General features: G+C 49.3%; 9 protein-coding genes across 9 annotated transcripts; 3 read left to right on the top strand and 6 right to left on the bottom strand.

Moving 5' to 3' along the window:
* Window positions 1–657: 657 nt before the first annotated feature.
* On the bottom strand, window positions 658–2,329 carry N7509_006357 (glycoside hydrolase family 27 protein; the record flags this gene model as incomplete). The annotated part of the gene is made up of 7 exons (XM_056630994.1): window positions 658–1,041; window positions 1,122–1,306; window positions 1,362–1,658; window positions 1,707–1,796; window positions 1,853–1,993; window positions 2,063–2,195; window positions 2,258–2,329. The coding sequence occupies 7 exons, from the start codon at window positions 2,327–2,329 to the stop codon at window positions 658–660; spliced, it is 1,302 nt and encodes a 433-aa protein (XP_056490296.1).
* Window positions 2,330–2,884: 555 nt separating this feature from the next.
* N7509_006356 (putative inositol polyphosphate phosphatase) lies at window positions 2,885–6,809 on the bottom strand (the record flags this gene model as incomplete). Its single annotated transcript, XM_056630993.1, has 7 exons — window positions 2,885–2,957; window positions 3,031–3,698; window positions 3,758–4,017; window positions 4,068–4,277; window positions 4,336–5,414; window positions 5,437–6,690; window positions 6,754–6,809. 7 exons carry the CDS (start codon window positions 6,807–6,809, stop codon window positions 2,885–2,887), a joined length of 3,600 nt encoding a protein of 1,199 aa, XP_056490295.1.
* A 399-nt stretch (window positions 6,810–7,208) lies between these two features.
* On the top strand, window positions 7,209–7,973 carry N7509_006355 (CHY zinc finger protein; the record flags this gene model as incomplete). Its single annotated transcript, XM_056630992.1, has 6 exons — window positions 7,209–7,213; window positions 7,260–7,369; window positions 7,426–7,499; window positions 7,584–7,645; window positions 7,719–7,820; window positions 7,892–7,973. The coding sequence occupies 6 exons, from the start codon at window positions 7,209–7,211 to the stop codon at window positions 7,971–7,973; spliced, it is 435 nt and encodes a 144-aa protein (XP_056490294.1).
* Window positions 7,974–8,651: 678 nt separating this feature from the next.
* On the bottom strand, window positions 8,652–9,781 carry pre6 (proteasome core particle subunit alpha 4; the record flags this gene model as incomplete). Its single annotated transcript, XM_056630991.1, has 5 exons — window positions 8,652–8,967; window positions 9,065–9,452; window positions 9,562–9,614; window positions 9,667–9,673; window positions 9,754–9,781. 5 exons carry the CDS (start codon window positions 9,779–9,781, stop codon window positions 8,652–8,654), a joined length of 792 nt encoding a protein of 263 aa, XP_056490293.1.
* Window positions 9,782–11,177: 1,396 nt separating this feature from the next.
* N7509_006353 (putative RNA binding protein (Arp)) lies at window positions 11,178–13,306 on the bottom strand (the record flags this gene model as incomplete). Its single annotated transcript, XM_056630990.1, has 5 exons — window positions 11,178–11,577; window positions 11,792–12,667; window positions 12,711–12,822; window positions 12,926–12,983; window positions 13,151–13,306. The coding sequence occupies 5 exons, from the start codon at window positions 13,304–13,306 to the stop codon at window positions 11,178–11,180; spliced, it is 1,602 nt and encodes a 533-aa protein (XP_056490292.1).
* A 624-nt stretch (window positions 13,307–13,930) lies between these two features.
* Window positions 13,931–14,260, top strand: N7509_006352 (uncharacterized protein; the record flags this gene model as incomplete). The annotated part of the gene is made up of 1 exon (XM_056630989.1): window positions 13,931–14,260. The coding sequence occupies one exon, from the start codon at window positions 13,931–13,933 to the stop codon at window positions 14,258–14,260; it is 330 nt and encodes a 109-aa protein (XP_056490291.1).
* A 692-nt stretch (window positions 14,261–14,952) lies between these two features.
* Window positions 14,953–16,918, bottom strand: N7509_006351 (fungal specific transcription factor domain-containing protein; the record flags this gene model as incomplete). Its single annotated transcript, XM_056630988.1, has 7 exons — window positions 14,953–15,502; window positions 15,563–15,791; window positions 15,866–16,167; window positions 16,240–16,354; window positions 16,408–16,667; window positions 16,714–16,751; window positions 16,805–16,918. The coding sequence occupies 7 exons, from the start codon at window positions 16,916–16,918 to the stop codon at window positions 14,953–14,955; spliced, it is 1,608 nt and encodes a 535-aa protein (XP_056490290.1).
* Window positions 16,919–18,028: 1,110 nt separating this feature from the next.
* Window positions 18,029–20,202, bottom strand: N7509_006350 (fungal specific transcription factor domain-containing protein; the record flags this gene model as incomplete). The annotated part of the gene is made up of 6 exons (XM_056630987.1): window positions 18,029–18,659; window positions 18,716–18,939; window positions 18,998–19,444; window positions 19,501–19,787; window positions 19,841–20,080; window positions 20,166–20,202. 6 exons carry the CDS (start codon window positions 20,200–20,202, stop codon window positions 18,029–18,031), a joined length of 1,866 nt encoding a protein of 621 aa, XP_056490289.1.
* Window positions 20,203–21,250: 1,048 nt separating this feature from the next.
* Window positions 21,251–25,910, top strand: N7509_006349 (putative ABC multidrug transporter; the record flags this gene model as incomplete). Its single annotated transcript, XM_056630986.1, has 5 exons — window positions 21,251–22,303; window positions 22,359–23,897; window positions 23,956–24,900; window positions 24,955–25,188; window positions 25,257–25,910. The coding sequence occupies 5 exons, from the start codon at window positions 21,251–21,253 to the stop codon at window positions 25,908–25,910; spliced, it is 4,425 nt and encodes a 1,474-aa protein (XP_056490288.1).
* Window positions 25,911–26,085: the final 175 nt, after the last annotated feature.

Here is a 26,085-nt window from a genome sequence, read left to right as displayed (position 1 = left end):
ATAAACAAAATCCAGGGTACGTTCTGGATCACAGCCGCATACCACAGGCATTATTCCACAGGATTGTTTGAAAGACCACGATTGTGCGCATCAACTTGGAACGAATGAAGAATGAAGAATCCCGATTTTCCACTGTTTACTAAACTGGCAGCTCTGGTCGCTTTCTAAGGAGGGAGGTAAATATAGAAAATGCCAAAGGACAAAAGAAAACCGCATGACCTTATAGGTCTACTCGACGTTTCATAATTAGATAAGGAATAAGACTCGAAATATTCAGTCAAAATCAAAGGAAACAAAGGGTGGGATCCCTCATTTTCTCTCATTTCGAATCGTTGGCGCGAATTATGAAACAATAGACAAAGAGCGTTGTCATTGGTCTTGCCACGAGACGGGAGAGGCTTACAGATGTCGCCACTGGTACAATGGATCAGAGTAGCTTTTAGTTCCAGTCCGAGCTCGAATATCTAAAGAAATATCTTGGCTTAGATGCCAAGTTAGCTGGGTTGGGGGAATTGTGAGTCAACTTCCCACCTGGGCAGGAAAAGCAGACCAATCAAAGAAAGTCGTCACAAAGAATTTCATTTAGTATAAAGCCGACGACCATAAATAATCCTAGTGAATATTTCTGATTGGTCACTTGAAGACTGAAAGAACTGACTAACAATTTCCCTTGACAATCAAGACCGATACATCGTGGCTAGACAAGGATGCAGTATACTGGTCCTTTACGCATCCCAAGTCCTTCCCACTCCAAGCATCAATGACTTGATATGAGCCCCCATCTAGCTCCGGAATCTCATTCCATACCGCTGTACGAGAGGTGGTGACGTTTTCGGAGTTCAGCATCAGCACCAGCGTACCTTCTAGAGTAGATGAAGGACCCGACCAGTATTCCGCAGGATGTTCAGCATCGAAGGTCCAGTTGGGATTATATCCCCACTTGTACGGATGGGCAGAACGCCCGATGACAGGATCCTGATGGAAATCCAGCAGATATTTATTTTTGAGGACAGCCAGATTGGCGTCACTGATGTTGTTCAACTGAAAACAGTGTTAGTGAATGGGGGATCTGGTGACTTGAAAGAAAGGTCAATGAATGGAACTTGAGAAGTGACACTTACGGCGGTACCGATGATCAAAGGGGACTTCATGATTGCCCAAAGGGCAAAGTGTGCCCTATTCTCTGCCGCCGTGAGATTTCCATTACCAATTTCCAGCATATCTGGATCGGGATGACCCCAAAAGCCGACGTAGTTCATCTTGAAGGTGTTTTCATTGGCGATTTCAGAAATGCGTGCCCAGTCCGCTATCAGCTGTATTAGCATAGGTTCAGAAGGATACAATGAGTGTGTAAGACCCACCAGTTATATCGCCTGACATGCGCCACGAATTGCCAGTTTCATTGCCCCAGGTGTTGACGTCTGCCTGACCCCAATCACACAAAGAGTAGAAAATAGTCCTGTTCGCACCGAGGAGAGCGTCGCGCATCATAGTATAACGCGTGAAGGTTTTGGAGGAGGTCCAATCGTAACCCTTTGGTGCTGGATTATCAAGATCAGGGCAGGTGCCATTGGGGAAGCTCCCACTTCCATCAGGAACACAGTCGGTATACTTGTCAGTCCAGTTGGATGGAACGCCGCAGTTATCGTATTTCAAGTCTGCCCAGTTAGAGTGTATAGTAAAAAGCATGTCTGAGGGGAACTTACAGTCAATGCCCCATTCTGCAAACGCTTCGGCATCTACCTTCTCGTAGCCCAAGCTGGCTGGGTAGCCGGCACAAGTGGTTTCACCAGCACCTGAGTGGGATATTTATTATTGTTCCAAGATTCAAAGGATTAATCGAGAGACTCACTGCTGTATATGCCTATCTTCAAGCCGAGATCATGAACCTGACTAGCCACCCCAGAGATACCGTCGGGGAACTTCGATGGGTCTGGGATGATGCGATGGGTGCTGGCATTGCGGGTGTTCTTGATAGACCAGCAGTCGTCGACTAGTAGTTATAAAGTGTCAGCAAGACTTAGACTGAAAGACAGGGAGTTCCGAATGAGAGGAATCTGACTGTTAACATATTCATATCCAAGATCCTTCAGGCCCAAGTTGACCACCTCATTGGCCGCCGTCATGATCTTCTCTGAATCAACGTCGCAGCCAAAAGCATTCCAGGAATTCCACCCTAGAGCAGGTAGCCGTCCCTAATACATCCAGTCAATTGAATACTAGCCCGAAGCAAATCCAGTCAAAGCGGAACAATTACCACGCCATCCTCTCTCACAAGTGCATTCGACAATGGCAACAAGGCCAGACTAGAGAAAGTTAGTGCCAGCATGCTGAATTGCTCCGAAATTCCACGCTACAAAGGCTTCTTCACAGTACCCCCCTGGTTGGATATTTATAAAGGTTCCAGGTGCGGGGAATGAAATTTCGAACCGGATAAATAAGTACTCAATATACCCTAGTTATATGAGGGGAAATGGAAAACTCCATGTCGATCACTGCAGTGGCGCCCACAGGGTGGCATCCATGGTTGTCCGCGCGTCTGGTCCAGGTAAACAAATCAAGAAAGGATCCTAGAAGTCCATGCGATTAACCCCGTTCCAGGTAAAAGATGCACGCACGTAGCTGAGTATCTATGTTCTACTACGTCCGCTAGCCAAAGCTTGGGGAACCGGAGTATACTCCACCGAAAACCCCGGAGGTTAATAACGCAAGCGATGGAGATCGGCACTGCACTACATTACACTCAATACTACAGTAGCAGTCCTTGGGAATGAATATTCTCGCTCATGATACATGTCTATCGTGAAATCATTACTCGTATAATATACACCTCGTCGCTGCAAAAGAAAAGAATGCAGGTTCAACGCCCAACCATGCAATATGCTCATTGACCCTTCAGGATTAGCGCACGGGCTTGGCGGGGATCGGTGCCGAGGACGGTGATGAGGTATTCGATGCTAAATCCAGTCGTTAGTAAATACGATCTTACACAATCTAGCTCAGAAATGTGCATGAAAGTAAGGAACTTACCTAGCCTCAGAAGCCAACCGCCGCTTCTCATCCTGGAACTCCTGTTGGCAGGTCTCCCATGTTGCAGCTCGTTCCTGCGGCAGAACCGTTTTGACGCGAACCTTGAAGGTGGCACTGACGGGTCGGTGATCGGAGGCACGGACCTCGTGGCGTCGGTATTCGAGTTGCTTGACGCGGCCGACGCCGCGATACAAGACGCGGTCGCACCAGGCGGGAGAACGCTTCTTCTCGCTCGAATCGTATTGATCACTACCAACGTCGTATTTATAGGTTGGCGCAAAGGTGATCGGAGCTTCGATGAAGCTGCGGAGTCGGAAGCCTGGATTCTTTCGTCGAGACGCCAGAAGCTGGTCACGCTCAAGGAGTTTGGGAAGGTTGTTTTGTCGGACGGCGTCGATGATCACGTTACGAGGGATGGCATCAATACGGTAGTTAAGATCACCGTTCAAGAAGCAAACTTCATGGTCCATGATCATTGAGCCATCACCACCGCTTGCGAATTGATTAGTCCGGGTACTCAGGCTGTTTTCTGACGGCAGGGTTTCCGCCTCAAGGATCGCAGCGATATCGTTGTTACGGTGAGCGGTTTGTGTTTGTCCCGCTGCTAAATGGCAGTTGACAAAACACATAGAGCTGTCGTCAAGGACGAAGCGGAAGACAAGAGCGCCCTAGAACCACGATTAGCTTTTACTGTATCCACGATTTTGACAACGGAGCCACCACAAACCTTGTTTCCATGCAACCCGCCCATTCCTCGCTTAACCTCCGAGGCATTGACGTTTTTGATATTGTGGCGTTCTTTGTGCTTGACAAATACGCAGGTGAACAGTCCAACCATGTTGGAACTGTGCAGAAGAACGTAAGATTCCTCGAGAGGCATACACTCATGCAGTGTGCGGGTGAGGTGATCGATCCACACCCGGTACTGCCGGCTCATATGCTCTTTCTCTCCATTCTCCTTCTTCTTGCTTCCAAGGAGCAAGCTCTCTGTGAAATGGTTAGCAAATGACCAACAATTCTAGCTAAGGAACACATACTAGCAGTGATCTTTTTGTTTTCCAGATCAACCAACTCTTGGAATCCAAAAACAACGATGTCTGGGGGGTCTTCTGGATGGACAGCATCCCGAATGAAGTCCGAAGTCCGCACACTGCCTGGTGTTGAAGCGCCGGCATTCCACGTAACTATGGCAGTTCGAATTTCTCGGAAATTGCAGAATTCGACATCCTTGGTTTGCATGCGAGCATCTACCGCGCGTTAGTAAAAGAGTATATCTCATCGAGCGTCTACCACAGTATTACTTACCCAGCCAGTCATCCTCCAGCATACCATCCCAGAGACGGATGCAATTATCTGTGCCAAGGGATGTCACCTGCAGGCGGTTGAGAGTCCAGACACTACTAGTATCAAGCACGAACGCGGACACAGGGCTATCATGGGCGCGCCAATCCTTCTTCACCGTCCATGGATTGGTCTTAACATCGTAAACGTAAATCATGCCCGTTTTATAACCTGCCCACAAGTAGTCTCCAACAATGGCAAGACAGTTGATCTTATAGACGCTGACATTGACCACAGCGAGACATGAGTAATCTGATGAAGAATAAATAGTGACTTTGCCATCTGCGTGTCCCAGATATACGCGGCCACCATCTTTTGTAGTATATGTGCCAGATGTCACATCGCCAGAGTGCTGAAGACCCAATGGCCGCTTAAAGAGCTTAAACGAGGCGTCATCGCGTGCGTTCGGTCGGTAAATATGGACATCCTTGCCAGTTGCCAGCCAAAGCATGTCGTCCACAACCATGGAGAATGTATGGCCACGAGCCACCCGTTCGTGGGGGTCGTGATAACTGTATTGTAGATTAGGTGTGCCAGACTCATCAGCAGGCCAAATCAAGAGACGGCCTTCGTCGTCGAGTGTCCACATCTCTTTCTTGTGACGCAGGATCTTAATGACCTCCCGACGAGAGGGATAAGCACGCGTAGCCACAATGGACTCGGAAGCAATGTCAACTTCATGAATATCACCAGCGGATGTTCCAAGCCAAATGCGTTTGCCTTCTTCTTCGAGTGTTGCTCCAGGCTTGAACGCTAGAGAATGGGTCTTCACGGTTTCTCCGTGCGAGAGGCTCATAACCTGCTCGCCGGTCGTGAGATCCCATATGCGCGTTAAATAGCCGGCTGTGCATACGTATTTGCCGCACACGTCCATCAAGCGAGTGTCGTATCGAGTGAGGATCTCCTTAGGGCCTGTCTTAAGGAATGGTGGCCTCCGGTTAGCCATCGAAGCATCAGGGTAGTCGGTACGTGAAATTGGAGGTTCCTCTGTGATCAATTCCTCCTCCTCGGTGTCCGTGCGTGCTGGGCGACGTTCCTGATAGCTAGATGAAAAATGGGATTCACGAGGCAGGGATTGTTGCCTTTGGAGGGGCCGAGGGTTTCTGGGATTGGTTCAAATGGGCATGAGACGGAGCAGATCGAGCAATAGGTGTCATCGGGCTAGAATTGTTTACCTGCCGAGGGGGTTCCCGAGCCGGTGAAAGCACATTCGGTCGAGGGGTGGAACCGATTGGTCGAGGAGGAAGACCTGGACGGTCATGGGGACTGTCGCTTACTCGTAGCTTCTGTGTTGAAAGGGGCGGAGCGGTGGAAGCTTCTGGGTATACAGAAGACGTAGGTGGGATTTGCACCATCAAGGGCTTAGTAGACCGAGAAGGCTCGGGAACAGGACGGGTCCGGGAGAAGCCCAACTCCCGCGCATCATGCTTTGCCTGGAAACTTGGTGTAGGCGATCGCTCATCAAAGGATCGCCTAGTTGGGGGCTCAGTTGTAGGGCGTCCCGGAGGAAGCTTCGGGGAAGGTTTGCTAGCCGAAATTGGCTTGGGTGGGAGCTTTTCCGGGCTGCTGGGCGGAGTGTTGAAAGGTGAAACATGGTCATCAGATGAGGCCAATTCGGATCTTGGAGCTAGTGTATTCGTATCCGGGTGGGAGAACTGGGCCGGTTTAGCTGGGATCTTTGGCTTCGATGCCCTGTTAGCGGGAGGAGGCAGCGAAGCACTCTTGAGCTTCCGATCAGTTGGGCCACCATTCCCATTCACTGTGAGAGAGTTGGGCGATAGCCGTTGGGCTGTGTCTCCTAGCGGAACAGATGATCCAAGCTGCGGCGTAATCGGCCTCGGAGGAGGAGGTGCGGGAGAGACTCCAGCGGAAACGGACGCCCTAGGAAGATGAATCGAGCTCCTAGCCATGCGATTATCATCTTGACGGGGGAGTGAACGATCCCGCCTGAGCTCTCGCGGCGGCGATTGGGGTGAATCGACAGTTAAAGTGGGCGGCAGCTGTGGTGACGAGCGGTTCAAGCTCATCGAGATGGGCCGGCCATAACGACGACCGGGAGATCCGCGAGCTCCTGTCTGAGCACCATATGGACTTGTAGATTGATCGGCGCGGCGACTCTGTCTTTCATCGAGTGTCGAATTCCACGGAGAGTGTGGCCGAGGTAGATCCAGGGAGGCGCGGGTCGAAGAGCGCGGCTCATCACCAGGCTCGGGTGTTCTCAAGAAACGACTAGATGATTCATGCGGTTTTGTGCCAACTGAAGACAGAGTTTTGCGGTGTGACAGGTTCTCGAAATGGGAGAGCAGAGAGGATACGGGTCTCTGTTGATGCCAGATAGGTTAGTGTCTCCGCAAGCCACAGCGGGATAAGCTAGGTGTATACATACAGAGGGGGGGATCATCGTGGTCCGATTCCCTGCCATTTCCCTCCATGGCCATAATTGTATATTTTGTATCACCGAGGCCAGCTGGGCAGATCAGTCATAAGCCCGGTGCCTGGAGAGGTCTCGTGGACAATAGTGACAACAGTGTAGGAACGACGTAATGGGCTTGGAAGGGCTGGGGAGGCCAGGGAAGAAGGGGAAAATCCCTGGGGACGGAGTAGAATTAACAGGGCGAGGGAGGCACAGAGGCCGAAGAAGCAAAAATGTAGTCAAAAGGACATGCGAAAGGGAGGTGAAATGAAGTGGCGGGGGAGAGGAAAGTGGAGGACTGACGACGATCACGGGAAGCGATCAACTGGTTCCTGCGCGGCGCTTCTTCCGCAACTCCAAACTTCCCCTGTTCAGCTCACGTTTCCACGTCGTCACTTTCTTGCATAGCCCTCTCACCAGAACAATGTGGTATGTTATTCTTTGAGCACTTGATTTGAGCACTTGATGTTACCAGCGCTGTTTGCATCAGCATGGCCAAGCCCACAAGATCCCAGACTAATGTTATCCCCCCGCCATACAGTAAACACATTCTCAACGCCCAAGTGTCCATTCGCTCCGCCTGCTGTATGCCTTTCTGGAACCCAAATCTACAAGGACTCAATTAACCCACTATTCCTCAGGCCGCAAGTGGTTCGATTGCGCCGAATGCCACGGAGAAACAGAGAAGCACCAACTCACAAAGTCCGCTGAAATGGTATGCGGTCCAATATTCCCGTCAAAATTGAAAAGGGGCAGGAAGGGAAAAAAAGCCTCGGAGTCTGACAATTACAAAATTTAGATCTTCGCGTGCAAGAAGTGCAAGAAGTGCTTCCGTAAGGACGCTGCCGAGTTTGAAGAGAGGTCTGTATACCCCGCGTTCGTGGCAGGTGAATTTGAGAGCCAGAGCTGACTTCTTTCTTTCTTTGCCTTTCAGTGACGAGTACTGCCCACACTGTGACAACCATTTCGTTCTCGAGGCCGTGACACCACAAGCATCTCTCCAAGTGGAGGGTGACGACGCCCGCATGGACAACCGGTGTGTTCCCAAGAGGAGAACCAATATATTCATATTCCGCCGAGGACGCCCAGCTGACCATTATTTCCCAGTATGCTCAAGGATGATCGTGTCCGCGGCGATAATGACCGATCCCTCTTCAAATTTCGCGATGTCTCCGACCGCATGGGCTAGAGGAGTGTCCTGCACATATTTTATGATGTTGACGATACGATGATTTTCTTGGAGTTGACAAAGATCCCTGGCATCAATACCCTGTTCTTTTTTGTTGTATATTATGGGAGCTTAGGAGCTTAAAACTGAGTGGAATGTCAAAGGATACGAGACCTGGTTGGCGTGGGTTTCGTGAAGTCCAACAAGACCTTGAAGCAAAGTCCTATCATCGTAGACACCCTACTAGTATCAAGGAGTACTGCTATTTGGACCATCCTTTTGACTAATTGGACCTTGGACCTTCTTAGTCCAGATTAGTATGTATTTCCAATACAAACCTTGGGATTTAGATAAAATTCAGTTGCAACAAGAGTACTCTCTTAATCTTCTGCCTTTGAATAGTTGACAGACTAGTAGCTACCCAAGACGGAATAGATTGGCCTATTTATTTTATCTTAGGTAGCTACTACTGGTCTACTATCCATTCTTTCAAGGACAATGGACATATTACTAGTAGTATAATCATTTCTACATCCACTGAAAAGGGCATAATATAAAATATCGTGGTTTTGTCTTCATAAGGGACCAGCGCTACAGTAAATCGACAATCAAAATCCAGGCAGCTCAAGCCTAGGACCAAATCAAATCCTCTATCCGCCATCCTATCCATGAAAGTCCCGCCTCTCAGAGAATCTTTATCTATTCACCACCGGGCCGGGTCAGAATGGCCGCTGTGGTGGTAGCCGTCCGGCTAGTCTTCTTCTTGGCAGCTTCCTCCTGCTTCTCCGTCTCGATGCTCTTAACGTACGACTCGATCTGGTCATCCGGCAACATCTCGACCCGCTTTCCGGGAGCCATGATGGCCACCTCGATGTTCTTTGCGCCGGTCTGCACAACCTCCAGCAATGACTTGATGGTCAGCTGGATTGTCTGCTCGCGGTCCATGCCGTCCTGGTGGTTGCGCTCGAGGAACTCGCGAACGGTCTTGCTAGATCGGCCAATGGCGTTGGCTTTCCTGCGTGATAAAAGATATTGAATTAGAATCCAAATGTCAAGGCTAAATTTGAAGGACGGGCTGGCTGGCTAGCCAGTCAGCCAGATTCGGCACTCACCAGGCAGAGTAGATTCCAGACGGTTCGGTCTGATAGAGGCGGGGGGTTCCATCGTTCTTGTCAAATCCAACGACCAGCGTACTAATACCGAACGGACGGACACCACCACTCTGGGTATATCTCTGCTGCACACTGGCGATGTATTTGGTGATATATTCGATGGTGACGGGGTCCTCGACTGTGAGGCGGTGGGACTGAGCCTCTAACCGGGCCTTATCGATCAGGATGCGGGCATCGGCGTTCAGACCGGCAAAGGCGAGGCAGACGTGATCATCAACCATGGCGATTTTAGAGGGGGTAATGCGGGTATCTTGAAGTTTGAGGGCGGAGCGCTTCTCGCAGCCGAGGACGACGATGTCATCACCTTTCACACCGACGGCACAGGTACCTAGAAGGGGCGGATGTATCAGTCATTTGTGGTTCGAAGTCTGAGCATCCGTAGATCGACGCAGCTGGAGCTGTGCAAAATGCTGTTGGGATGGGTGGGTTCGTCTTACCGCGCTTGACGGCCTCCATGGCATACTCGACCTGGAAAACGTGTCCATCGGGACTGGGCTAAGTTAGATTTCAGATAGCTAAAGCTTCGAGTCTAAGTCGCATACCTGAATACTAGGATGAGTTAGCATCTAAGGGCTCTAATCGAGGGCTGGAGCAAAGGGAGCTCCACGGGGGAGAGCTAGCTGGCTTACCTGAGAGAGCTCGGTCGTAGCCGGACATTGTGGCGGGATATTAAAGAGGAGGGAGAGATGCGAGGGATTGAAAAGAAGGGAGATTGTCGGAGGGATTGATGGTGTGGAAGGTGGGAGAGCTGAGCAGAGCACGATGAGATGCGGTAGCGGCAGTAGCAGCAATGACGGGGTTGCGGGCGGTGGACGCGACAACAGACAGTTGCCTTGGCGCAGCCGCGCGGATGAGAACTACAGGAGAGATGGCTGCCAATGATTTGGTAATTATGGTTATTTCGGAGAATTCAAGTTGGTCTTTAAGAAAAGGGACTATTTAAGTGTATACAAATTATAATATTATTTCTGTCTATGTTTTTTGGTTGTTGTCATTCCGTCTTTTAAGGCAATATACGTCCACATAGTTAGCGACGAGTCTACTTCACTAGTACATTGGAGAAGCTGATTTATAGAAAACATCTTCAATCAACTGAAGACGCTAGAACTACTAGTCCCAGTATGACTACATCATAGCTCCTTCTCAATACACCCAACAATAGTCCATCCGTGTACCAATTGATTCGACACCTCAATGTTATACAGGAAAGGCTTCTCCCAAAGCCACCCGAGACAAATACAGGGAAGAGAAAACAAGATACAAGAAACATGAGGAAATATGGACAAACAATCTTTTTTAGTAACATTCACAAGAGCTTGGCGGAATTCCCAACCGAGAACCTTGAGAACCTCAATCGAATGCCAGCGCAAGCGCAAAAGGAAATCCCCCCAACACCCCCAACGGAGTCCGAGCCATTGTGTATCCCACCCGTGAGATCAAATACCGTGAATTCTCCGACGCTTGCCATGGACCCAACGCAAGAAAGAGATGACAAAAGATCTAAAATGCAAAGCAGGTTCAGAGAGTGCGAGTGCTCAACTCAACTCAATTCTCCATTCAACCCAGGCTCACAATGCGTTCGCGTCCGAAAAACCCACACCGACAACGGCTGATAGAGAAAAAAAGAACCCACGCCCGGGATTCCCGCGGCCGCCATCCCTGAACAATGAAAATGGGACAAAAAGGAAAAGGAAAAGAGGAAAAAATAATCACAAAAAGATGAGAAGGAAAAAACCAATAAAAGCAGCAGACCAAAAGAACCAAAAGACCATGAAGAGCTGATGATGGAATCAAGGATATGTAAAAAAAAGCATCCCACAAATCACCGGCGAGGCGAGACAAAACATCCAGAACCATCAAGACGCTACCCACCCGCCTGCTCCTTCCAACCCGATGCACCCGGAACCGCAGAACCCTTATACAAATGCGTATCAACGAATATCAACCAACGCATAAACCTGCCACAATGCAGGGTTGCAATATGGACAACGTAAGTGTGACCGCCCGGCTGGGCTTTGTTTTTTTGTTTGGATTTATAGACAGTCTATTCGCTTTATGCGGGAGACTTGTTGGCACCAGCACCGTTGCGGCGCGAGTGAGGATCATCCGCAACGGTCAGACCACCGAGACCGGTCGACAGGAAGGCAAAGGGATCGCTAGAGCCCTCGGCACCGCCGTAGAAAGCGCCGTTGGAAGCACTGGTTGACGGCACGCCGTGGTCTGCGCCAGTGAACGCGGCCTGGGTGGCCGGGTTGGCGAAGGATGCAGCGGAGTGAGAGGTGCTAGATGAACCGTAGCCAGAGTTGACCTGGCCCATAGGAGGGTAGGCACCGGGGGCGTTACCCAGTCCGCCGGAGGGGAGGGCATAGTTGTTGGGAGGGCCACCACCGAACTGCTGGCCGAATCCGCCGAATCCACCTGCGGTCGAGGCGAAAGGTCCAGGAGCGGGAGTACTGGCCATGGAGTTAGGTCCCATATTGAAGCCCGATGGAGGTTCCATGGGAGAAGGGAACGCCGAGTCGGCCACGACGGCAGCCCCTGAGCGAGGCGCACCGCAGCGGAGACAGTTGATGTTCTTGGCAAAGTTGTGATAACCGCAACCCTCCGAACCACACTTCCAATCACCGGCACGGAAAGGAACAACACCACCATTACCGCCGCCCATACCACGCGAGTGGCCGCCCATTCCGTGGCCGTGGCCCATGTGAGGAGGCATCATGTTGGGGGGGTCCGTAGCCGTATCCGTAGCCCATTGGGTCAGGCGCGGCGGCCATGGCGGGGAATGAGCAACGGAAGCAAGCAGTGCGGCGCTGGAAGTTGGAGAAGCCGCATGAAGGGCAGGTCCAGTCACCAGGACGAGGACGGTTCTTAGAAGGAGGGAATGGAGTGAGAATTTCCGCAGCGCGGTCCAAAACGCGGCTGGAAGATGGGGAGACCTCGATGGCCTTCTCGTTCAGAGCGCGGCCGTTCATGCACAGGCTCTCGGCGGCCTCTTCGTGGGAAGAGAATACAGCGAAGCCGGTGCCAGTGGGCTTGTGCTGATCGGGAGTTCGGAGGGTCCAGAAGGCAATGGGCCGGCCACCGAACTGAGTGAACCAACTCTCCAACTCCGACTGGGTGGTGTCGTGGGGCAGACCACTGAGATGGAGAACCTTGCTTCGCTCAGCCAGGAAAGCGCGCACATCGGCGTGGGCATCCATGGGACGAGTGAGGATCTCGGGGTGTTCCTGGGCGGGTTGGGATTTGCGGATCAGACCGCGGAGGACACGGGCGAGGGTGATCGACTCCTCCATGGCACGGCGGGGGGAGGCGGGAGCCAGTGCTTGCAGGTGGAAGGGCAGATTGTGTTTGATGGGGGCCGAGGACTGAACGGGTTCGACTTCGAGGGCAGCACAGATGTTGGAGAGGGAGCTGGGGCCGAAGGGCAAAGACTCGGGGTGATGGGTTTGCCAGCGCTGATATTCGGTGCGCAGGTCGAAAGTGCGGGAGTGCTGCAGGAATGGGGGGGAGGACAACGGCCTTGTCACGGGCCTCGCGGGGCAGCTGCACGCGCAGATCCCAAGAATCCAACGTCACAAAAGCAAACTCCAGTTGTTTGCTGGTAAGATGCTCGTTGGCAAAAGTATCGAATCGGGAAATGGCATCGCGGAAGGTACCTGCGGAGCGGACGTGCTCCCATGTGAGGGTAGTCAAGCTTGCTATATAGTTCAAGTGGTTGTATTAGTGCCTGACTGAGGGTTGCCCGATGGTGATCATCTCTCTGGAGATAGGAGTGCTGGGGAAAAAAAATGAAGCGCTTACTGCAGAGTGGGGTGATGGGAGTGTTGACGGGCTTGACGAGGACACTTTCCCGGTGCAACTAAAGAATTGAGATGATAAGCATTGGTTTCGTGGTAATATCTTTCAGGATCCATTTTCCTCATATCGCCCTCAATTTCAGTCTTTCCCATTGGGATAGTCGGGGTTGAGGGGAAATCGGGGGCGACGTGGAAACGGTTGGACGGTTGGGGCGGGAATTGTGTGTACCTCCTCACAGGTCTTGCTGTCCAACAAAATCCAACCCAATTCGATCACCTCGGCTGAGTCCTTGGTGACATAAACGCCATGTTCGTCGCAAGTGGTTGCAACGTGGATGACAATATAGCGATCCAGCTTAGGGGTAGGTGCTGAAACGGCCGCCATCGCTGACTTGGTTGCCAACGGAGCGGCAGGGGGGGGAAGAGGAACCCGGGGAGGGGAGCAAAGAAGGGGGCGGGGGGGGGGGGGGGGAGGATTGTCTCTATATAAGAGACAATTCGACACGAATGAAGGTGTCGATCAAAAGAAGAAGAAAGAGAGGCCCGGGGAGAGAGAGAGAAGAGGGGGAGGAGGGAAAGGGGGGGGGGAGAGAAGAAGAAGAAGAGAGGAAGAGAGAGAGAGGCAGCACTCGCGGTGGAGTTGAGAGAAAAGAAAAGAAAAGTTTCGGGTGACGGAGATTACTTTACTCTCTACTCTCTACTCTACACTCGCCCTCTACAATACTCTACTTTACTACACTCTATACTCTCCTACACATACCAGAACACTAGAGGACTGGATCAAAAAAAAGGAATCTCGTTGTTCCCCTGAGTCTTTGCCATCTAACTATCTCTCACCCCCATCCACTCTCGTGCAACCTCCAGCCGGGATCATAGGGATCCCTGTCCTCCCCACCCCGGAGGTCTCACTCCGGGGCTACTCAATTTATTTCGGGGCTCCTGATCGGTCTCTACACATTGCGGACAAAATTAAAGAGAAGAGAGGGGTTTGGTGATTCTTCCGACTGGCATGCCGCGAGTGGATCCTGGTCCTGTCAGAATTCGCGCGGATTCCAATCCTAATGGGCCCATGCCCATGCCCATGTCCATACTTCGCGAACTGGCGAGACTCGAGAACATTGTTGCGTTTGCCCAGGTGGTCCACATGAACTGGAAAGATCAGGACAACACCAGACCAGACCAAACGTTTCAAATCAGTACCACCCCTTCTCACGGCCAACGACAGGAATCCATTCGGTGCGACAGCCGTGGTCATTTGGGAGTGTTTGGTCAATGGAAGGGTGCCACCGCGATCACGTGGGGAGGGAATAGGAGACAAACTGGAAGTATCAACATATAAGATGGGAATGATATCCAATTCTGGACCTGAGGTGGACAGGAAATACTGACTTGCTAACCTTGGAACTTGATCAATGGTATAATACTACGACCAACGCATACAATTATGGTCTAGACTGCCCCACGAGCTGTGATGCCGATCGCCTGCCAGCGGGGCACTGGCACACGTTCCAGTCGCCCGCCCTTGCCACACACCTGCACCGTGCGGTCATCCAATTGGTACTAGTACTACTACTAACTACGGAGTAGTACATGATCATCTCCATCTCGAGCCCTCGAGGTACAAGTATAAAATGGTCCGGTCTCCCGGCCAGTGTGGACGGGCTGGTCCTCTCCCGATGTTGATGTTGACCTCAGCGAACCCTCGAAGTTGAGGGCTATATTCCGCCCCCATCCCTGTCTCAGGACAGATCCAATTACGTAGAATCCCCAGGTGCTGCACTGCCAGGCTCGGCTTGACATGCCGGAGACTTTCGGATGTATGTGCTTTACCCAACGGCCCTAGTCATGCACGTCTGACTTCGTACTAGCAGCACTATGAGTGTGTTGACCATTGCCCTGGGTATTGATTATGTTGAGAGACTGAATACGCATTCTTTATTATCATTCCGGATTGATGAGTAATTGTTCAATTATATCAGCTATATGATTGCCTCTATTTGTGCTGCTTTCGATAGTTTGGATTGGACTCTGTTATCCTGCAAATTGACTGCTCAGAAGGCTGTAAACATCATAGGATGACTCATTCTCTCCAAAAACCTCGTATATCAAGTCATTGCTCATGGACATTATTTGATCAAATCCGGATTCTGTCTCGGGGGCAGTCCTTTTCTTCATGCCATCAGTTTCGTTCGGAAATTCATCCACAGCAGCCATCTGAGAGCTATTGGTCCAAGTAGAAGAACCAAAGTCTCCACTCCGGTCATGAATGCACGTTGGTTGATTGATTGTATTCTCACTATCACCACAGCATCCAAACGGGGTCTGGTATTGCTGATGAAGCGGTGTGCTACTCTGGGGATCATTCTCTTGCTCCAGAAGCCTTGTCCTCATTTTCTCAAGTCCGGCTCCGATGTGATAAAGTAGATGTCGCTTACTAGTTATTGTTGTCTTGAGAAGATGGATCACTCGGTCGAGCAAATCCCACACAAATGCAGGATCAATATTGAAGCCAACCGCATTCCACTTTGTCGCCACTTTCATGAGGAAGACTGCAGAGAATGCAATCATAGTATGGACATATCTAGAAGCAAAGTGTCTAGTTAGCTTGGATTAAACATTTCGGCGCCGGGAAGTGTCTCACAAAGGCGTGCCCACTAAAGCACGACGAAGATCTTCCTCTTCAAGAACAAATGTGAGCGAGCTTGCTGCAGCCGAGACAGCCATGTTCGCAAATTCCTTGCGTTCTGTAGAGATAATTCCTTCATAAATATTTATGCCTCGGACAGCGAAGGAGTTAAGCTGAAATTTAGCGAAATATGAATAGAGAACAATTCCCTTTGGTGGAAACGATCCAATGTATTTATTTGCCACTGTAGATAAAACATCAGCAAGCCTGGAACTTGAACCAGAAATTGAACCCAGACTGCTGAAATTCATATCATACCTTGGCGGGACTGCCACAGAATTCTCCATTTATCAATCTCCAGGTTAAAACATCGCATCTGAGGGAAATTCATCTCAGACAGTAGGGCCCGCGTGGTATCTTGATGCGGGAGTCTTCTCTCAGCAAAGCAATCATGTACGCGAGTCAATATTTGGAATAAGGAGACTTGCGACAGGACACGAAAATCAATAGCATCTGCGAGTGGAAGATCGAGAAATATCTCATGTTCTCTTATCTGGAGACTCTCGCTTATCATTGGAGGTCGTCCGTAGGCGATGCTAAAGTGGTGGTCGCAAACATAGCTTGATGCAATATTAGCAAATTGTGCCATAGCAGCGGAGGGAGATGCAATAGAGAATTCCTACAGCATATACCAAAGCCTTGCTCTTAAAAAGTGCTCGGGGTCACCCTCTAAGGCTTTGAAAAAGGATTGGTGAATATTTAGTTCGGTGGCAATGCGAATGGCGTGTCCTGAAAGCTTCCAAGAGACTGGTAGAATTAGTTAGAAGAGATTATTTCCTGTCCGAGTACCATTCTCCTACCATCAGAAAGCCAGAAAGCGGCAATGCAGAGAGCCCGGACATCATCCACAGAGTGATATCGGGAAAACATCGAAGATGAAATAAGACTGAGGAATTCACTATAGCAGTCATCGAATGTTTTAGCACTGGACGGTATATGAAGGGCCGTCACGGTCAAGATCGTCGCCGTGAGTAGTTGCGATGAGCGGCGAACAGAGGCTAAGCTGTTGTGTATCTGCTCTAGGCCAACCCAGAGATAGTGATTCAGCGATATATGAAAGCTGCTGCTTGTTAGCAAGGAGAATAAGGAAGAGAAGATTTACTGACATCCGATAAAGATCTTCTGCTTCCTCCTCACTAATTACCTGCGTATTGTCAGCCCATCGATTGTACCATCTTGATTTCAGCGACCACATACCCCTCTAGAGATAAAATCGTCCATCTTCTCTTCTCCGCTCGGCCCCGAAATATCAAGCTTCGCCTGATTACTTCGAATATTGCGTAGCCTAGTCACTTCATACAGTCCGCCCATTGGCTCTGTTACTAATACAGAAGTCGCTCCGAGGTTGGTATCTTGTGTTGGCTCTGGTGAATTCTCTCTCGTCATTGCCATGCCGTGATTCTCAGTCGCCTTGGCACAGGACGATAAATTCGCAGGAGATTGACTTATCGATAAAGAAGGGCTTTGACCTATACTTTTGATTGACTCAGAAGGTCCATATGGTGAGACTTGGGAGTCCAAGACTGGCCCTGAGATCTGAGGATGAGGCCTTTCATGATTCGAAACCAGAGAATGGATGGTCTTTTGCAGATTCTGAATTTCTCTTCGCATTGAATCAATTTGGTCCCTAGTAGAATGTAAGCTGGTGGAATGCAGTGAAGATTATGCTTTTCTCATACTCATTAGACTCATATGAGAAACCGGGCAGCTTGGGCTTTCGAAAGGCGACACAGTCAAGGTCTTTCTTATGACATCTCTTACACCGAGGCTGCTCTGGAAGGATTTCGCATTTCATTTTGAGATGTCGACATGCAAGACCTTGAGCTCTTATTAGAAATGCTATCGTCCGAGCAAGAAACAGCGATTGAACACTCACAAGCACGCGGCTTTCTGCCCGGTCCACCAAGAGGTCTCAAGTAACCATTTTTAGGGCGGCCTGCTCGAGAGCTTCGATACCGGGCATCGTCTAAGCCATGAGGAACAGATTCATTGTCGATGAGAGCTTCTTCTATATTTGCATCATTCATTTTGACAGAGCTAGTGTGTGTTGCTTGTGCTACGCATGCACGAAGCAGAGAAGGGAGAAGTGACCGGGAAATCGGGAAATGAGGCTGGGCCCCCGCATTCCCCAGACTTGCGGACTTCTGGGCCATCCACACGCTCTCACCTTTCACCACTCACACTCACTCCACCATTGGGAGCGTGGCGATCCTCGGAAATATTCCTGTCAGTACGGAGTACAACAGGAGAAAGTTTAGCATTCTGTATTACCCCCCCATATTACTGAATACCGAACTGCATCTATACATTCATTCACCAGCATTCATGAGAGTTGAAATAATTTAAACCATGAATATGGCTATCCCCTTAGACCAAATCCCATGGACTTGAGCTCTCCTTGTGATTTCTTTCAGTTGAGTTTCACCAGTGTTCGTGCCAGTTTCGCCAGTGGAAGCTGGTTTCCATTGCATGAACATACTCCAGCGGATCTGCGATCTTAGCTGAAAATCCAGGCGCACTCAATCCAGGTTTGACACCTTGCGGAGGCGTTAGGTAGCTGGGAATTGGATTCTCAAATTGAAAAGAGGGCCCGAGCTTGTATGTCGATTCATCGTCTGATGTTGTTGGCAGTGCCGAACAAATGTTGTACAGCGAGTTCGTTAATGATGAACCTTGCGGTGTGGTCGAAAATGGCTCTTGTTGTAGACTCCATTCACGGACTTGATACTGCAGGTTATGGCCATTTTCTTGTCTCACGTTCACACAGGGAGCCCTGGGATTATTAGACCCCTCTGCGGCTATATCTGAAGGTAGTCCGGTTCGCCTGTGAACAGGATCTGGATATGAGTGGGCCGCACGCGATACATCATTCAACGCACTCATGGCGTCTACAAGAGGCACAAAGTCCGGTCTAATAGAAGCGATCTTTGTCATATACTGAACAACCTTTTCCAAAGTCTGAATATCACCTTCGTACTCGTCGGAATCCGTCGACGAGAGGATATGGTAATATAGTGTGAAGAAAGCACAGAAAGGGTAGAAAGTGGCTAGCCTGGATAAGATTAGCTCCTAGAAACGATGTCATAACTCGTAGGGAGGGTACCGTACTGCATATGTAAGCCCTCACGCCCTCTAGAATGATTTTTCTCTGACCATTCAATAATGATAGCGAGAATATTTCGGGCCGCCCGGACTGCTTGTGAATGGACCTTTTCGTCGATGACGGATGTTTTGCGTCGCATGTAAATTATACAACTGTAGAAAGCGACGATAGAGTCCACGAATAACCAGGATTTTAAATCATCGAGCCTAGAAGATCTCGTGATAGATAGCTATGTCGAAGTCAATACGGGATAGATAATTGAGAGGTCTCCTGTTAGGTAAACCTACCAAGTCCCAATCTAGAACAAGATCTTCCAGCTGATTGCAGTAGCTGTCTACCTCCTCTTGAAAAGAAACTATCTGGTCATATTCTGTACGGACAGAATGGTTGAAAAACTGTTCTAGCAGAGAAAGCGCCCGCGACCAGACGATAAAGAGCACGCAGTTTGTGAATTTCGGTTGTTTCGTCCGTGGCGATATCTCGACAGGAAGCTTTATTCGAGAGACTGGAGACTTGAGAGCCGAGGGTTTGTCATACCAAAGCATATAAAGGCAGTCTGTTGTGACCAAGTGCCAATAAATTCGGCGTTTCTCATTCTTCTCCGCATCATCTTCTGCCAAACCCGAGTCCGGAGTCTCAACGTCTTGAATACCTAAAATATCGCTGAAGCGACAAGCTTCGGAATGGAATTTCCAGGCGAGATGGTAGTCAAAATTGTCGATCGCGGTCCAGGACTGTTTCAAAACATCAGCACCCGTAATTTATTGGCACATGATGTGTCTAGCCTTACTGTCAGAGAAGCAGCGATAAGGTCCATCTGGGACCCTTGGGCCGAGCTCAACCACGAGGGAACTGACCGCAAACATTTGTAATATGTACTTGGCGCTCCTTTGTATTCGTCCGCATTGCCACAGGTCTGACCTCGATAAATCGCGTTCAAATAGATTATTCTCATAGCCGGACTGACTTGCGCGTGAGATGAGTCGATTATATAAGGGACTGCTCGCAACAGCTCTGCGTCTATCATGGTCTGGAATGGTATAACGTGAGTCAAACTTGAAAGGACTTGCAAGAAAACTGGAGGTAATTTTTAGTAAAATGGTCTAAAGAGTTGATATCTAGTAGCTTACCCTCTATATAACGTGCAGCACCACTGGGGCTCATTGTGTCGTGTACAGGATGGCTTTCTGGAGTTGGGGTCGAATTAGCAAGCTGGTCCAATGCTGTATTCAAGCGTTTCATGGCATTGCCGGTCGTGTTTTGGGTATGAGAACTTGAAGACAATATATCCAGACTGGATTTTCCTTTTTCGTTTTCATTCAAGTTCTCAATGCTTTTCTTCTCGCCTCTCGCCATACGGTAGATCCATGCTGTCACAGTCAATTGTCCGGTTGCTTCCAATGAATTTGTTCTCCGAGTGGTCGTACCTTTCGTCGGTGGCTCGGTCTCACGCACTATTCCCTCGATCTGTGCCGGGTGGCATTTCCGACATTTTGGGCGTCGATAGGTCTCAAGTGGCTCGCCATCCGTTCTTCCAGGAACTCAAGGCGACGGTCAATCTTGCGAAGCTGGACTTTTTGCCTAGGCGGGGTTTCTATTAGAAGTAGTACAAATCAGGATTATATTTCAGCATCAAAAGGAAACATACGGCACTCTCGTTGATTTCTTTCTCTCAGGGTAAGCACACGGCTCTGCAATACTCTGGCATCTTTCACAGCTCGGGGTCCCTCGATCACACTTGAGCTTGAGGGAGTCAGTAAGCCTCTTTGGAACCGATTACTCTGGAGTAAAACCTTTCTAGCCCTGCACCTCGAGCACTAGCATCAATATTAGTTAGTGCCAGCCCAGACCGGATATCATCTGCTGACTATTCACCGATAGCTTCATTTCGAAGAGAAAATGACAATCTGACCAAGGTTGTTGCCTGGAATTTAGAAAGTGTGGATCAATCTTGAGTTGGAAGTCCGAGCGATGGTTGATTCGGAATATGTAAAGTTGACTCTTCCGAACTTAGGTGGCGCGCTCGGTATTTGAAGTTGATTGAACATGGCATGCCTTTTTATCTCGGACTTTCGGACTCTTGGCTTAGTCTCCACCATCTAGGCTTCACCAGATAATTCATAGTAAATAAGAAGACGAATCACAGCCAAGAACTTGGCGACATCACGATCATCCTGGCGGGCCCCGCGGGATCCGACTAACGTGTACTCCTCCATACAGTGACTAGTCCACGACGCAATTTGACCGTTGAGGACTTGGCATCTCGCACATTTTTTCGGACAAACTTCATTCGAGACGCCCCTGAGTTAGATTTCTCGATGCTCAGGCCTAAGCTGCTGAAATGCCAAGCTCCGAGAGGGTCTAGCCATGGCTCAAGCCACCAACTTGAATTTCATGCAGTGACCGATTGCTTATATAGATGATCTCAGTTTCGCTGTGCCTCACGATTATTCCACTGCGATCAGTTACCTCGTGATTTTCTTGTTTTCACATTCCTTGATAATTTCTTCGTGTCTCCTACAGTTTGTGAAGCGAGCCAGATGGCTTCCGACAACCCTCCGCATCCTGGAGATGGAAATGACTTGGGGAGGAAGCCCGCGCCGGAAAACCGCGACTCTGAATTGAGACAGATGGACTTTGGCACAGACGACGCAATCGAAAACGATCGGAAATTGGCGGACTTAGCCCGCAAACTCAGCGCTCAATCAAGTCACACTCACCATCAAACCTCCTTCACCCCTGGGCAAGATAGCTCGCTCGATCCGCAGAGTCCCAACTTCAACGCGAAAGCTTGGGCAAACGCCTTTTATAATGTTCGCTATCGGAATGATCATGAAAGTCGACCGCGTGTGGCCGGTGTAGCCTTCAAAAATTTGAATGTGAGCGGGTACGGAAGCAGCGTCGATTATCAAGCGAGCGTCGGGAACGCGATCCTGAAGCTTGCCTCCATTTCACGACAGTGGCTTGTTGGCAGAAAACAGCGAGTCGACATACTTCGAGATATCGACGGGTTAATCCTTCCTGGTGAGCAGCTTTGTGTGTTAGGACCGCCCGGCTCAGGCTGTTCGACACTTCTCAAAACCATCGCACAAGAAACCCCTGGGCTTGAAATAGATCAAGCTTCATACGTCAACTACCAAGGAATTACTGCAAAACAAATGTCGAAGAGCTTTCGCGGAGAGGCTATTTACACTGCAGAAGTGGACGCACACTATCCACAGCTCGACGTCGGCGATACCTTGTACTTCGCCGCTCTTGCCCGTGCCCCTCGTGAGATACCAGGTGCAATTACCCGTGAAGAATACGCCATTCATCAAAGAGATGTGATAATGGCTACATTTGGAATTAGTCACACCCTCAACACACGTGTTGGCAACGACTTCGTCCGTGGTGTTAGCGGAGGTGAGAGAAAACGAGTAACTATCGCAGAAGCTGCATTGAGCTACGCCCCGTTGCAATGCTGGGATAACAGTACTCGTGGTCTGGACAGTGCAAATGCCGTGGAGTTCTGTCGTACCTTGCGCACCCAAGGGGATGTATTCGGGGCAACCTCGTGCGTTGCTATCTACCAAGCGCCCCAGGCAGCCTACGAGGTAAGTGCATCGCGTCGATATCCTCATTTAGAAACCCGCTAACAAGTTTGCTTAGTTATTTGACAAAGTCACTGTTCTTTATGAAGGAAAACAAATATTCTTTGGTCCAGCTCAGGATGCCAGAGGTTATTTCGTGCGACTCGGATTCGTTTGCCCTGACGCCCAAACAACTCCAGATTTCCTGACTTCAATGTGCAGTCCATCTGAGCGCATCATACATCCAGATTCAGAGAGTCGAGCTCCCAGAACAGCGGATGAGTTTGTTGATCGTTGGAAAGAAAGTTCGGAGTACAAATCATTGCTCCAGGATATCGATCGCTACGTTAATGAGCATCCGTTCAACGCCACTGATCTTGGCCACTTCGCCCTATCCCGCCAAGAGGAAAAGTCCAAAATGCAGAGCTCAAAATCCCCCTATACTCTCTCTTATTGGGGTCAGATCCGCCTCTGTCTCTGGAGGGATTTACAACGATTGAAGAATGACCCCAGCGTGACACTTGCCATGTTGATCGGGAACTTCTTTGAGGCGTTGATAATCGCAAGTTTATTCTACAATCTCTCGAAAGAAACAAACTCGTTCTTCTCCCGTGGAGCTCTTTTGTTTATGATGGTTCTCCTAAGTGCCTTCTCCAGCATGCTTGAAATTATTGTACTATACGAGAAACGGACAATTATTGAAAAGCACAGGCGATATGCGCTCTATCACCCAAGCGCCGAAGCTATCTCGTCACTTATCATGGACATGCCTTACAAAATCACAAACTCGATTTTGACAAATCTTGCGCTTTACTTCATGTCAAATCTCCGACGAGAGCCTGGGGCATTTTTCTTTCTTTTGCTCATCTCTTTTTCCATGATGATGGGCATGTCAATGTTTTTCCGTTTCTTCGCCTCGCTAACCAAGTCAATCGAACAAGCTCTGGCACCCTCATCTATTATCCTATTGGCACTGGTGCTCTACACAGGCTTTGCTATACCTGTCAAATACATGCGTGGCTGGGCATCCTGGATAAGATGGTTAAACCCAGTCTCGTATGGATTTGAAGCAGTGATGGTCAATGAGTTCCATGGGCGAGAATTTGAATGTTCATCATTTGTGCCATCCGGACCGGGTTATGAGAATGCTTCAAGTCTCGAGAAAGTGTGCTCAGTGGTTGGAGCTGTTCCAGGCTCCGATGTCGTCCAAGGGACAGATTACATACGCTCTTCGTTTGGTTATGAGAATTCCCACCGTTGGCGAAACTTCGGAATCATCATCGCTCTGACAATCTTCCTTACATTTTGCCACTTGGTAACATCGGAGCTTGTTTCTTCTCAGCGTTCCAAAGGTGAAGTTCTTGTTTTCCGCCGTGGGAGGACGCTACCAATGCGGGGAAAGAAAGATAACAAGGATGAGGAAAAGCTGCCATCTACCATGGCTCAGAATAACTTTCAAGTCACTGATGAGCCTGAGGATATCTCTGGTGTGGAAAAGCAAGTTTCGATATTCCACTGGCAGAATGTGACTTATGATATCAAAATCAAAGGTGAGCCGAGGAGGATTCTAGATCAAGTCGACGGATGGATTCGTCCGGGGACGTTGACAGCACTCATGGTACGCTACCTTCCCCTGAAAGTTTTCTTGGTGGCGGAAACTAATGAATGGAACCTAGGGTGTTTCTGGTGCGGGAAAGACTACCCTTCTCGACGTTCTAGCTAGCCGTACAACAGTCGGGGTCGTCGGGGGAGAAATGCTTGTCGATGGTCGACCACGAGACGAGTCGTTTCAGCGAAAAACAGGCTATGTTCAACAGCAAGATCTTCATCTCCATACCTCAACAGTGCGGGAGGCATTGGAATTCAGTGCCCTACTACGACAGCCCCCTGAGTTTAGTCGTGCGCAAAAGCTTGCATATGTGGACACGGTTATTGATCTCTTGAATATGAGAGAATATGCCGACGCCATAGTTGGAGTGCCAGGAGAAGGACTCAATGTGGAGCAACGCAAGCGCCTCACAATTGGTGTTGAGGTTGTGGCTCGTCCAAAGCTTCTGCTATTTCTCGATGAGCCTACTTCTGGTCTGGATAGTCAGACCTCCTGGTCCATTTGCAACCTTATGGACACCTTGACGAGAAATGGCCAAGCAATTCTGTGTACTATCCATCAGCCCTCTGCCATGCTATTTGAACGTTTTGACAGGCTTCTTCTTCTGGCTCGGGGAGGCAAAACGGTATATTTTGGTGACGTTGGACCAGGAGCGAAGACTATGATGGATTACTTTGTCCGAAATGGTGGTGCTGCTTGTCCCTCGGGTGAAAACCCGGCCGAGCATATGCTCAATGTGATTGGAGCTGCACCTGGTGTGCAAACAGATGTCGACTGGCCATCAGTGTGGCAAAAAAGCCGTGAGTATCAAGATGTTCAAAGGGAGCTTGCTAAACTCAAAAATCCAACCGACAGATCGTCTCTGATGAATGGTTCGAGCAATGCTTCCAGCTATACCGAGTTCGCTGCGCCATTTTTCGAACAACTGATTCTGGTCGGACGACGTGTGTTTCAGCAATACTGGCGCACGCCGTCCTACATCTATTCCAAAGCCTTACTTACTGTTGGGAGTGTGAGTAAGTTTCCGATGGCTGGACTTTCCTGGTATCTAACGCTGGTTCTACAGGCTCTCTTCATCGGATTTTCGTTTTTCAAAGCAGACAACACTAAACAAGGTTTACAAAACCAAATGTTTGGAGTATTCGTATTCCTTTTCGTCATCGTCCAACTTGTTCTTCAGATAATTCCAACATTCGTCACTCAGAGAACACTGTACGAATCGCGAGAACGACAATCTAAGACATATGCTTGGCAGGCTTTTATTTTATCCAATATCGCGGTCGAGTTTGCATGGAATACAGTAAGTTCTATCTTCCTTGATCACTGTCCCTTTGCCTCAGATCCGACTAACCAACCCATTTTCGCCAGCTAATGGCAATTCTCTGCTTTATCGTTTGGTTTTATCCTGTCGGCCTTTACCAAAATGCCGAGTATACTGATACTATCCATATCCGGAGCACTCATGCAGTCCTCATTATTTGGGCTTCTTTTCTCTTCGCCAGTTCCTTCGGGCACATGTTGATTGCTGGATTGGAGAGTGCAGAGATTGCATCCAGCCTCTCAAACATCATGTTCATTTTGATGTATGCCTTCTGCGGCATTCTTGCCGGGCCTTCCGCTCTGCCGAGATTTTGGATCTTTATGTACCGAGTCAACCCATTGACCTACATGGTATCTTCTTTCTTGTCCACCTCTCTTGGTAATGCGCCTATGCACTGTGCCGACAACGAAGTACTATCCTTTGCGGCCCCAGCAGGGAAGACCTGCACGGATTATATGAATGACTATTTGTCAACAAACCCTGGATATTTGCTCAGTGTCGACTCCCAGGTGAACAACAGTTGCAGTTTTTGTGCCATGGGGAATACCAACGAATTTTTGGAGAGCCTTGGCATTCAATTCTCTAACCGATGGCGAGATTTTGGTCTTCTCTGGGTCTATATTGTGGTCAACACCGTTGGGGCCGTTACGTTCTACAAACTCTTTCGCGTTCCCAGAAACAAGACTGCTAAAATAAAGTAATTCAGATTGGGCGCGTTGTTTATTTGAGTTCATATAGAATCATTTTTCTAGTTTATGTCTTATTTTGCACTCTTTTGGTTCGGCGATTCAAATTTTGAAGCTGCGCACTTCAATTATACCTCCTCATTTTAATTATCTAGAGTAGGCCCATGCGCCGATATTCTTCGCAATGAAC

Source organism: Penicillium cosmopolitanum, assembly GCF_028827165.1.
Source record: "Penicillium cosmopolitanum strain IBT 29677 chromosome Unknown utg000006l:49.0-5199605.0:1.0-5204138.0, whole genome shotgun sequence".
NCBI lineage: Eukaryota > Fungi > Ascomycota > Eurotiomycetes > Eurotiales > Aspergillaceae > Penicillium > Penicillium cosmopolitanum.
This window is presented reverse-complemented; position numbering and strand designations above follow the sequence as displayed.